The 13,515-nt window shown below is 40.3% G+C and overlaps 1 protein-coding gene across 9 annotated transcripts in view; it reads left to right on the forward strand.

Annotated features, from left to right (window-relative positions):
• NCOA2 (nuclear receptor coactivator 2) overlaps positions 1 to 13,515 on the forward strand; it is a 189,974-nt gene that overhangs the window by 150,916 nt on the left and 25,543 nt on the right. For all 9 annotated transcript variants that reach the window (XM_056333448.1, XM_056333445.1, XM_056333444.1 and 6 more), the window contains 2 exons: positions 9,093 to 9,303; positions 12,253 to 12,462. In XM_056333448.1, coding sequence (XP_056189423.1) covers positions 9,093 to 9,303; positions 12,253 to 12,462 — 421 coding nt within the window. The remainder of the gene's footprint in view (positions 1 to 9,092; positions 9,304 to 12,252; positions 12,463 to 13,515) is intronic.

Raw genomic sequence — 13,515 nt, forward strand, 5'->3', positions numbered from 1 at the left:
AATTTCTTAACGCTTCAAGAGGCTGTTACCTGTTCTTTGAAACTCAGTTTTCACTCAGTTTTCCAGTTGGTGTTCTTAAGTTGTGATCATCACTCTGTCTAAAAGAACAGACTCTGCCTGGGAGGAGGTGGATGGCACAGGGACTGAACACTGGGGAACCATTCCCAGATGGTAGTCAGACAAAGAGAAAATACTTGTAACTGTTGGTTAATGCTAAGTTATTGACAGCTTTTCCCACAGGCTGTTGTTGAACTGCTGTGGGCTAGATGGGCTTTTGACCTAGCCCAGCACAGCAGCTACACTTCCCCCATGTAAAGCTGGTTCGTGCTCGAGGACAGCGGTTGTTTGAAAGGATTGATCCCAGCTTTGCATTACTAGTCTTTGTGCTATACTTGATCCGCAAATTACAATCAAGGGAAACAGACTTCCCTTATTTCTGTGCTAATTAGGGGGTGGTGGTGGTGGTGGTTTTGACTTTCTGTTTTTTACTTAAAAATTTTTATATTCAACCCCAAATTCCCATGGATGATTAATTGTTCAGTGCAGACATCATGTCTCCCTGTGCAAGGTTATCTGCATTGAATTTTTCATTCAGAATTTCTTTGCGTTCTGTGCAAGGTTGATTGTTGCTCTGCTGCCCAACATACTAATAAACTGTATGTTGTTAGGACCTATGCTAAGAAGTGTTCTTTTACTGGCTTTCATGCAGAATTTACTTGCAAAAAGCGCCGGGTTCACATCACCCTGATTGCTCCAGTTTTCAGGGCTTTGCAAGAAAAAGGGATGCAGAAAAAGCAATTTGCTACTTCAATATTACTGTTTATTTTATTTATAAAATGGGTAATTACAGTATCAGTTTTAGTATAAGGCATTTTCTGGGGAGTTTATAACTAGCTGGAGTTAATGATCCTTAGCTTTGTCCTACACTATCAACTCTCACAGCTGGTCATTAATCCCTAGGCAGTGCCCTGTGCATGAAGCCTTAGCTTGTAAATCATGATCAGATCATACACTGTGCAAATGTTCATGACTCTTTAATTCACAGCCATATCCTTCACTTTTTAAAAATACTGTATATTTCTAGTATGCAGACTGGGTTTGAGCTTGTTTGTTTTTGTAAATCTATTGTATTTTAATTATTGTATGTCTATAAATACATCATTTCCTATATTGTATTTTGAGACTGAGGAAGGATAGACAACATTTTCCTTGCCCTAAGTCACAGCACTGGATCTTTTTTGTTCTTTTGCCCTTTCAGCAGTCTCTAACCAGTAGACAGTTCTTTCAACAGTGGTTGTAACCACAAAACATAGAGGCCAAACATGCCACTACAGTGTGGGCACAGCATTGTTAAAATCTCAGTTATCCGGGCGTCTCCTAAGGTTACTTCACTTTTATTTCAACAGAATTTGACAGCTATTAACATTATGTAGGAGCAATTGTGGTTTTTCAATTTTTCCCATGTTTTAGGGGGAAACTGTGCCAAATTGCACTGATTTCTACAGGGATTTAACCTCAAGCCTGGATGTTAGTTTAGCTCTCAATACAGCTGCTGTGTTGTAGTGCCTGTAGAGGGAGGGCTTAGGTTCTCCATGAGAACTTATGCTTTGTTAGGCTAGCAAAACACAGGTATCAAGAAATTCACAGCTAACCTGGCAAGAATAAAGTATTTTTAAAATATCTAACAGATTTCAATTCCTAGTTCAGATCTCGCACATTGAAGTCAGTACCAGACTGAGGGCAGAGATCCTTCAGCCCTCAGTATTTGATACTGAGCGAGGATGCAGAATTTGGTAATCACCAAAAAGATCAGGATCTTGGCCTTTAGATGGTTTATTCCCCAAGAATTAAATTTCTAAAAGAATTAAAATTTCCTCTTTCATGATCTCTGTGGAGTAGACAAAAAATGGCTTAGTTTGTGAACCCTTTTTGCGAAGAGCAAGTTTTGTCCCCTCTAGAAGTTATCTGTCTAGTCTGAGGTAGTTGTACAAGTTCCTTTTATCGTTGATGGAAAAATAGAAAAAGACTCCAGGATTTTTTTTTATCTTATCCTAGATAAAGTGTGTCTAAAATAGCGAAGGTAAGCTGCTGTCTAGTGATGTTCCCATTGACTAGTAGTAGCCTAGACAGCTAGCTTAAACTAGCTGCCTTACTTTTTCATGACTAAAGATAGGCAGGTGGCGTCTCACCCTAAATGTAAACATGTAACTATAAGAATAACTTCACAGACTTCAGTGTCTACAAGCATTGCCAATCTCAAGCATTTGAAAATCAGGTCCCGAGTATTATGAACTTTGTAAAGTGAATAGTCTATTCATTTTTTATTTTTAGGCTCTGTCTTTCGGAGGTCAGGGGAGGGATTTGAGGGTGTTGGAGTATGGGCTATGGATGCGTTGCCTTTTCTTGAAATTTGAAGACGGAGATTGTCTCCCAGGAGAGAGGGAACTGGGGGTACAGGAAGGTCCAGGAGCTGGGGCTGTTGAGAAAACCATGAAGCAGTGCAGGAGTTGTGATAAAGTGGTAAGGGCTGAAGTGCTCAGGCTTCCTCAGCACCAAGGTAAGAAGCCAGTCCCAAAGCTGTGATGGAAGGCTGCTGGATAATGACAGAAGGGCTTTTGTTGCTCCTCCCGTTGCTTGTAAATAGCATTTTAAAACCTACTTAAAATGCAGTGAAACCTGGAGCTGAATAAACAGGACAAGTTCAGCGTGGAGTAGGAGAGGAAATGGTGGGGAATATAAAATAATGTAAGCGTTTATCTAGCTGAAGGCCAGGCCTTTAAACAAATAACCACTTTACCCCAATTATAAAATCACTGAAAATATTTAGCATCAAAAACTCTTCAGCTTTGGAAGATGGTCTCCCACAGGAAGTGCTCATTGCCTAAATTTAGATCAAAGCTGGAACTATTTAGTACAAGACTAGAACACAGATTCTTGTGCTAAATTCTTCCACCCTCCTGCGTCCTTCCCCCCCACCCTTCTTCCTCCCGTACGTAAAAATTAGCCGTGTGCTTGTGTTACCTATTTTGCAGGTTTATTTAAAACTTCTCCTCCCCAAGGAATGTTGTATTTTTAAGTAATTAGTCACTGGAGTGTGCAGTTTCTCTGGAAACTGCAGCGGAGCGGCAGTGGGATGGCCTCTGCAAGGGGGATCAGGGTGCTGGGAGGCGGCGGAGCCATTATGTTTTCTCCTTTTACTTTTGGTGTGACTTTCTGAGCAGGAAATGCTTTGAAGTGCACCACTGTACTAAAAATAGCAGTATTCTAGGTAGTGTGTTTAAACATACACTTCTGCAGAGAGCAGCAACTGACAGGAAGCCTTTCTCAAATGGCAGAGAATATTTCCAGCACCACCGTACCTTTTTCCCTTCCTTGGTGGGATGATGGTTTTCGAGCTCTATTAGGCTGATGGCTATTCCAGTTAAAGCAGCTGTGGGGGAGAGGATGAAACAGACCTGCTGGGGAGGCTCAGCACAGCTTTTCCTACAGCACCAACAGAAGTAGGACTGCTGTCAAGCACCATGAGTGCTCATACCGTTCTCCACTATTAAAACGGGAAGGCAGTGGAAACATGAGTCCTGATTCACTACAGAACTGGTTTATAGGGTGTCTCTCAGCAGTAAGCCTTCCTTCTCCCGCTCTCCCTGATGGTCCACTGGCTACTGCGGGGCTGCGTGGTGGGACTCCATCCTGCACCTTCCTTCCCTGTGCACCGCTGCTTGTGCTGTCCCTCGAAAAACCTCTCATCGTGCTTGTGGCCGCAGCCAGCACGCGGGGCTGGTCAGGAGCAGCCTGTGTAGTGGTCAGCAGATCTGACCACTATCTGACAAAGACTGGCTAAGAGCTTGGGGGAAGGAGAGTGAAAGTGCACGGGGACGTCAGAGGAACGTCATGCGCTGAGCAATGTCAGGTTTTGTTTAGCCATGTTGTTTTGCACTGCAAAACTCTTCTGTAAAATTGTGTGTGTATTATTATATTAATATTACAGATGAAGAAACCAAGAAGTAGAAATTTGAAGTAGCTTATTCTCAGAGAAAGCACTTGGCATAGTGTGGAATAGAATCCTTATCTCTGTCAGTGTACTCTCCTCTTTTTTTGCCACTAGACAACATAGACAGCCTGTTTGTCGGATGGGGATTTGCAATGCCACAGCCTCCACCAGTGCTGGTCCAGAAATCAAATTAAGCATATAACTTTTTGTCCTAAAAGTCAGAAACTGTTCTGATGTTCCTCACACACTTTTATCAACTCTGTTGTCCTCTTGCTTTATGTCGAAAGCAGTATCTTCACAGTACTAACACATTTTCTGTACACATGCCACTCATCCTCCCCAAACCTATTTCTTCACGTCCAGAGTCCATTAAATTCATGAAGAACATTGGTTTCATCTTGAAATTCTATCAAAACCTTAGAATGGGGATTCCATTTTCTGAATATCTTTCAGTTAGAGGTCTGTTTTCAAACATTAGTGGTAGATTAGCCTGGTAATAATTAGCCTGATAATATAATTTCTAGCCAATTGTATGTTTATTGCAGTTACCAGGGAGAAGGAAAAAGACTATTGATTCCAGTTCTGATTTACTTTTTCCTTCTTTTTATAATCCTTTCCTCCTTTTTAGAATCCTTTAATTTATTGCCAGTTTGGAGCAGGGATTTGTTTTTATTTACCTTTTATGGTCAGATGCTCAGCCCGTGCTACAGAGGTAGCTAATGAGCTAACTTGGGGTTTATATAAGGCAAGTATAGTTTCAAGTTGTGTCCTCACCAGAAGACACCCTGTTGTAAGGAAAAAGTCCCAGGTGCCTCTGTCATACATATGTGGTTGTAAAGGAAATGTATACACGTATGAAGTTTGGAATCATAGGGTCTCAGTGCAAGCCATGAACATTGCCCGTGGTGGAAAAGAGATCTCCAGAGAGTTTAGGAATTTATCTAATCCTTCGCAATCCCTGGAAGTTAGACTTTGGACATAGCATCTTTTATAAACCAAACTTCATGTTGAGGTATATAACTGCCTTTCAGTAGAGCTGAAAAAATTCTGTAAACAATTAACACTGTAATCTGACTTTCTCTACATGACAGTGATAAGTACTTTGAAAGTAGATGCTTCTTACATGCAAAACTATTTCTAAGCATGATTTGTCTTAAGTTTTCTGGCACTTAGTGTCCAAGTTCTACGGAGATTGTTGTAACTGCTTTGCTTAGAGATAGTGAAAATATGTGCAAGAGAGCTTTCCTGTGATGCTTGGCACTTTATCAGGCATACTACTTTTTAATTCCTGACAAATAATTATTTCACAGGGAGGTTAGGGTGTGCCTTCTGTTTACATAAAGTACAATTTAGACCATTGACAAAATAAATACAGAATATAAATAAAAGAAAAATCCCATTAAACTAACCACGTAAATATTTTAATGCTAGTTTCTGTGCATAAGGTGCCTTTTGAGGGTGAGTCTGGAAAGGCTTAGGCTAACATCATAGCTTGGTGTTAATTCTAAATCTGTCTTGGAGTTTTTGCAGCAGTTGAAAACCCTCATCAAAAAATAAGGATGAAATATTTGATAATGATAATGTTAAGCTAAAAAAGGGAAGGTTATATGTTTGTGTTGTTATAATAATCTGTTGTATTTGGCCTTTCTTTGCCACTTCCTGAGAGGAATTAAAAGCATGTTAGGGAGTGCAGTTTTCTGACACATTTGGATCAATATGGTCTTCTCTGACTTTGTTTTGGAGTTGTTGGGGTGGGTTTTTTTACATGTAATGTTTCAACAAAGAATTGTAGGAGCTAGAATATTAAGCTGGGGGGGGGGGGGGGGGGGAAGCGGAGCAGCGGCAGCAAGGGCAGAAAAAAAGACATAAAGTCCTGGCACAAAACCAAAAAAAACCAACCCTGCAACATATTAAACATCCCTTCACTGTTTTCTCAAATATGTTTAATGAAGGCTGTATGTCTTAATTCCCCCAAAGACTACTGAATTATACTTCTATAATTTATGATACTCTACATCAGTCTCCTACTGGCTCTTGCTGTGTTCTTGTTCCAGAACTCCCAGTGCTTAAAGTGCAGCTCCCATAAACATCGCTTGCCACTGTCTCTCGGAGCGCCTTTTTGAATCTGCTTATCACCTGTCCGCACAATGATTTAGGCTTCTTATAGTCACATTTGATTTGTCCGGGCTCTGCCTCTTCTGTTGGTGTGCTGTGCCCAGCCAGCTGCTTGTAAATGCGTGGAAGGCAGCAAGTCAGCAGGGGGATTTGTCAAGAGCAAGTTATGTCGGACCAACCTGTTCTCCTTCAGCAGAGGGTAGCAGGCATTTTGGCGTTAGAGAAGCAGCATATGCCATGTGTCTTGGTTTGAGTAAGGCTCTCTGGCCCTCTTGCACATGGCATTCTCATAAGCAGATTAGACATGCATGGTCAAGATGAAACTGCTGTGAGTGGGTAGGAAGCTGTTTGGAAATCCTTACACACAAAGTAGTTGTTGAAGGATTCACTGTCAAATGGAGATGCTGCAGGAGCTGGTGCAGCTTCTAGAGCTGCTCGGTGGTTTAGTTAACCTAAATGACCCGATGGGAGAACAGAGTGTATGCTCGGTAAAGCTGTGTGTGATACTTGAATGTCTGTAAATACACTGGAGGACAGAATTCAAATTCAGCTGCAGCCAGGAGATACGGAGCACAAATCTTAGGAGAACATTCAGGATGAACAATTTATGCTATTTATTTTAATTAGTCTGAAATAATGTCACAGATTTAAAAAAAAAAAAAAAAAAAAGAGGAGGGAATAACTGGCTAGAGAGGACATTTTCAGAGCTGTGTCTAGGGATCATAGTGAGCACAAGATGAGCGAGTATAATGTCATGTAATTAAAAAAATCACAGGCTTTTCTGGAATATGTCATTGGAGTATACTATGTGTAGAGTAAATATTCTGCTTTACTTAGCAGTTGTAAGGCTTCATCTTAAGTCCTGTTCTGGACATGGCACTTCAGCGAAAGTGTGGATCAACTGAAGATGGTCCACAGGAGCAGCAAGAGTAATGAGAGGTCTAATAAGAGTAATGAGAAAACAGTTTATATGGTGAAGAAAATTCAAGAAGTTGAGGTTGTATATTAACTTCAGCTTAAAACCCAAAAAGGCACATGTTTTCAAACACAAAAAAGGTTAGAAAAAGAAAGAGGAACAATTTGTTCTCCAAGTTCAACATTCAACAGGAAGGAAGGGCCTAAATTTCAGTGAGGGAGATTTTGCATTGACACTGAGGAGAGAAACTCAAATTGTAAGGACGGCAGAGTGCTGAAACCAGTTCCCCGGGGAAGCTGTGGATTTTCTGTCACTGGATGTCTTTAACAAGCGGCTATATGAACTTCTGTAGGGAATGGCATACACTGATTTTGCCTTAAGGCTTTATATTTCTTCTAGTCCTCTGATTCTGTGATTTCATACCATTTTGCCAGTAACACCAGCCTCTATATCACCCACATGCTGCCTTTTACAGAGTAAACTTCTTCCTCTTTTGCACCATATATTCCGATCTGTAAGACTAGGAGATGATGTGGAAGGAGTAAAGAGTAATACCATGTTTATCTGGAGTCAGTCACCCAGAAAAGGCATGGAGAGATGTAATCTTGAGGCATCTTAGCTACCTTAGAATAAAATAACTGGGCTTCCCAGGAGCAGGTTAGCTGTGGCAACAGGAATTCAGTACAGACTAATGTGCAGTGCTTCCTAGCTAGGCTATGAGCCACGGGAGGTAGTTCAAAGCCATCTCAGCTATTTCTACATTATCCTGTGATCTGCGGCATAAGGTTTATCTCAATAAGTAACAAGTTGATGATGTGGCAGTAGGGCAAAAAAAAACCCCAGGAAGAATTGTATTTCAGTTGTGTGTATGTTTGTGGTGTTATTTCTGAGTTCCCCATCCTTCATGGCTGGCTGCTCACTCTGCCTCTCTTCTGTCATCAAACATTTCCTAATGAAGGCACTGATTTTGAGTAGGTTTCTGTTATAATACTGTCATGAAATGTTTCCTGTGTACCTTGGTGGTAACTGAGACTTGACTCCCTGTTGGTAATTACAACCCTAAAACTCTTTTAGCTCTACCCTGTTCAAAGGTTTAGGATTGGAGAATATACTTGTAGTAATTTCCAAATTTCAGTCAGAAAGATTTTAATTCGAGGGTTTATAGACAGAGAAACTGACAAAAAAAAAAAAAAAAAAAAAAAAAACAAATCTTGTGAAAATCAGCATTTTTAAGAAAAACGTGCAGGTCAGTATTTATGTTAGTCTAGGATGAACTTAATTCTTTTCCCATCTTTATTTGATGATGATTTTCTACTGAATTGAACGTAACTAGATTTCTCTTTTTCTTTTTTTCTTTTTTCTTTTTTTTTTTTTTGGTCTTACTATAGAGAAGTTATTTTCAATTATTTGGGAAGCTGTGAGCAAGATAAATTCCTACATCTAGTAACTAGTTGACAGGTTTTAATTTATAGAACTTCATTGAAATGTATATTTCTTGCCAGTTAACTTTATATATAAAGTTATATAGAGTTATTCAGTGTTAAGGTTTTGGATTTAACAAAGAAAATGCGTATGGGGAATTGTTTTAGCCATGAAGCAACTTTTCCATCGTATGCTTTTAATCAAGTCATAAAGAGACTAGAAATATGACTGTGCTGAAAGGAATATTGGTTATACCTACATAAACCCCTTCTTCATCACTGTTGGATCTCTTCCCCTGCCAAATCATCTCTGCTGTCTGCACCGATCACAGAGTGCACAGGGAGAATCTCCCCTTTGCCCAAGGTATGGATCACGTGGATCTGTATGTCCCAACGCCGGGGTTTTGAAGGGGTGCCAGTGCTACACCAGGCTCTCCAAATGCAAGGCAGATGAACCCTGGGAACCTGCACACTCCCCTTTTGACAACTTTGTGAGCTTCCTCCACATCGGGCTTCTTGCAGGAAGCATCCGAAGCGGTGTTGCTGCAATGCTTGCCGGCTGCCTGGCTTGGCACGAGCAGGATATGCGCCAGCTGCAGGGGAGCAGCGACGTGTACTGTGGGTTTGTGTGTTTTCTTTCTAATTGCAGCCAGGCAGTGAATTGGATAACTTGGAGGAGATTCTGGATGACCTGCAGAACAGCCAGTTACCGCAGCTTTTCCCAGATAGCCGCCCAGGCGCGCCAGCAGGCTCCGTCGACAAGCAAGCCATCATCAATGACCTCATGCAGCTCACCAGTGACAGCAGCCCCGGTGCGGCTGTGGCCACCCAGAAACCAGCAATGAGGATTTCACAGAGCAGTGAGTCCACCTTCCGCACGCGTGTATGCCCAGCTCGAGAACTCCCAGAGCAGCGGTCATGGTGCCCCTGGGTCGGCCGGGCAGGAGCTGGGCAGCTCCGTGTCCTGGTCTGGTCTTGCATGATGACATAGCGCCATCTGCGGTCGTCCCGTCTCGAAACTCTCGTGGAGGTTCTGGCTTAATCACACAGCACCCTTGGAAGTCCGTGCCCTGGGAGGAGTTTTATAATAAATGAAACCACTCCTGCTGCGGTTATAGGTGATGCTGCAGTTGCGAGGGCTTTGGCACGGAGAGCACGTGCATTTCGGTGTGGTGCAGATTGCTGCTTTCCAGCAGCTCTTCCAGCGAAAGGGACAAGAGAGGCTTTTCTTAGTGTGAAGGGGAGTCTTCCTCTAAAACCACAAGATTAATAGAAAGACGTATGATTAAGAGGAATGCCCAAGTTTAATTTCAAATTGCGGCTTTTAATTGAGTCACTTCCAGCCGACAGTGTTCCTTAACTTTATTAATTAACTTACAAATCAGTATGAAATGTTGGTCTACCACCATAGAGTAATGGAAAGCGGGCCAGACAGGAGTCTTATCAGCTATGAATGTTGAAGAAAATAGCATAAAAAGCCACTGCTTCATTTCTTTCTCCTGTTGGCTAGGGTGGCAGCATCTATCTTTAAATGTACACTGGTGCTTTTTTTATAAAACGTAGGGCTTAGATAATATTTTTAAGCCGTTCTGATGATATTAAAATCACACCATGCCACTTTCAAATGAAATCAAATTATTACTTGGAAATTTTTACATAAACATTAATATTGCTATTAATAATGAATGTGTATATTCATATTAAACCTACCACAGATGCTTAAATTATAATTTGTTGTCAATGTTGCTCAGAGAAGGATGCTTGGATTTCATGTACTTGGTTTTGTAAGTATGGGGATACTAACAGCAGCAGCACACAAGTCAGAAGGAAATCTCTGTGCATCTGAAATCTTCAGCGTATTCTTTCTGAAGTAGGGTCTGCTGGTTCCTTCCACTGTAGCCTTTTGGCTTTCCAGAGTTAACCTAGCTTTAAATCTGTTTGCAAAGCTACTGGCAGAACAGTAACAGTATGATTGTAAATGAGAGTGTCTTGGTGATTAGCAGCAGTTCTGTAAAAGCACATCCTGTTTCCCATGTAAAATAAAACCCTAAAACTTTTTCCCCCAGCTCAGTCTTGTGTCTGTGCCCTACTCCCCTAGGGAACTTCTGCCTTGTTTTCAGTTGAAGAGCATACAGAAAACGGGTGCACAGAAATAGTGAGTGGCTTTTAATACGCTCGCAGAAAACCAGTGTAGAATGAATGTAAAATCATATACAATTCCAGAAGAGGTTTGGGATTTAAATTTTTTTTTCTGGAGAAATAGCCAGCTTTCATTTTACAGGTTTTACATGAAAATACTTAAAATACTTCACAAGACTTGAAAGCTGCCAGATTCATCAGATTGCTGGGGTTTGTTGCATGGGGGACAGGGAGCCTCCTTCAGTCCCGTCCTGACCAAGAGTAGAATATGAAGCTGTAGTTCAGTTTTGGTTCAGTCCTTAGACTTTATGATGCCCCTAAGCTTAGGAAGATCATTTTTGCCTTATAAGTGAGTTTTGTTTGCTTGGTTGAACAGACAGTCATGATAAAATTTTGATCACATGGTTAGGAATTAGGTGTATGTGATGTGATCTAATTCCTGTACACGCATATAAGCAAATTCACCTAGCAAAGAATTTATATTAAAAAATAAATAAATACAATGAGTTCCTGTAGTCTGGTTTTATAAAAGTAGAGGAGAAGACAGAGACTTTTGTAATAAGATGTTTCCATACTTTTAACCAATCTTAATAGACCTAAGTTCTCAAATTCAAAGTATCACTACCTTGATCTAAAGTAAGAAGTTATCTAACTTCTTTGTAATGTGGTGAATATAAAAATGCAGAAGTTGCTTTAAGGAAGCCATCATATCAGAGACTGTCCTGGGGAAGCTATCAGGATGTATTGTAAATAATAATTTCACAAAAATGGTTAATTTATTTGTATGTACTCTGTTGGTGTGATTGGAAATGGAATCATAGGCACAAGGTGGGTGTTTGATTTGTGTTGGAGTACTAGTTGTGCACATAAGGGGAAGCTTTCGTGCATTGGAACATAGCCTAAAGACCAGCTGAGCCAGATGCTTGCCAGTCATGATATGAAGCTCACTTAGAGACTTGAGTCTGCAATTTTCTTTGCACAGGCTGATTTTTTAAGAGTACAAAACACCTCAAAAGAAGAAAACAGTTCTATAAAGGTGACAGTCACTATCAAGCATGGTTCTGTTTACCAGAACATTATGGTGGCACGGCTCTAATTCTGGACCACTTATTTATTGTTGCTGAATCATGGAAGTATTTATTTTTAATAATGACAAAAAATTTAACAAAGAATTTAAGAGGGAGATGTAGAAATGGGGCTACAGGATCTAATATAGGCTCAGTCTGTCCTTAATTTTGGTGACTTCTTCAGGAGCTTAGCTTATGCTGGAAAACTTTCAAAACTGAGATAATTCCTAACAGTCTGCCTCAGGATGACATCTGCATGCAATTAAAGTCCTACTAGGTATATGATTAATTTGCAGTAGTAGGCACATCACATAGTGGTATATTTTGCTGTAGTGGCTCTTCTGTCAGTTAAATTGCATCATTTAAAGTTTTAAAAATATACGTCATATCTGTTTTAGTGTCAGAATGTTCCATTTTGAAATTTACATAAAAATGTCAAGAAGGGATGTTTCTCAGACAGACATGGAGTGGTAATTTATGCAGCATTAAATAGCTCAGCCCAAGAGCTTAAAGTGTGTTTGGGTTGTTTATTGTTGGGTTTTTTTTAACAAGTAAAGTTTCCATTCTTGTAACTTTGCTTTTTTCTTTGCTCCTCCTGTCTAGCTTTTAATAACCCACGAGCAGGGCAACTGGGCAGGTTACTACCAAACCAGAATTTACCACTTGACATCACACTGCAGAACCCAACAGGTGCAGGAACTTTCCCACCCATAAGAACGAGTAGCCCCTATTCAGTGATACCTCAGCCAGGACTGATGGGCAGGAATGAAGGGATGATCGGAAGTCAAGGAACTTTAGGCAACAGTAGCACAGGTAAGATGACTTTCCATTTTTTAAAATATACTTCAGTAACAGACTATAGTATGTGTAACATAATGCTGGGATTATTACAAGTGCAGTTTATTATAAGCACTTTCCAAAAAGTCTGGAAAAAAAATCATGTTTCATGGGCTGTTACGTATTGGTATATTTAGTTTGAATTTCTGTTTCTGCATGTTTTTAGTCCTGATCTTTATTCACTGCTTTTCACCTACCTGAAAACTTCTAGATGAACACAGTGTATTGGTAATTAGAGACTGTTCACATCCAAATCCAGCTGAGGCTTAGATGGCTAAAAATCCAGTCTTTCTGCCTCAAAAAAGCAAACAAATGAACCACTTGTCTGTAGAGGTAGTTCTTTCAAAACAAAATTGTGGGCTACACTGTTGCCCTTACGATGCATTCCTCTACAGACCTTGGTTTTGCCCTCAGTTATCCTTTATTTATTAGCCTTAGTTTTGATTTTGTATTAAATAAATGCTAATATTTTCATCTTTTTCTGAAACACAAACTTCTTGGGAACCATCAGACGTTGGAGTGGTATTACCACTTGTCATGGATTATGCCTGATCTGTGATGCATTGGTTTCTTCATGTTGCCCTAATATTGTGCCAAGATACCATAGGGGATTCCTCAAGAAAAGTCTGGTTGATTGACTTATTTCAACTAGGACATAGTCTTAGACTGTCCAAGTGTGCAACTGGCACTAAGAACTCTGAGTAAATAAATGGATACTCCAAGTCCTTTCAGCTGGCTATTCACTGACAAAGTTTTATATTTAGTTTGCATCAGTATTAAAAAAGGCATGCTGCCAGACACCAAAATATCCTATTTAAGCAGTTTAGAGGTCAACTTGTAGTCTTTCAAGTGTCCTATTACTTTCATGTTTTGTATACGTATTAGAGGATGTTATTCATCTTATGTATACAAGTTAGAGAGTATTATCTGTGTTCCTGCCATTTGCTCTAGCACACCACATATTTCGGCTGATAGAATATGTACAAAAATAGAACAAACCTGAGGATGAGACACTGAAGCAAATTTTGT

This window comes from Falco biarmicus, chromosome 3 (genome assembly GCF_023638135.1).
Source record: "Falco biarmicus isolate bFalBia1 chromosome 3, bFalBia1.pri, whole genome shotgun sequence".
Classification (NCBI taxonomy): domain Eukaryota; kingdom Metazoa; phylum Chordata; class Aves; order Falconiformes; family Falconidae; genus Falco; species Falco biarmicus.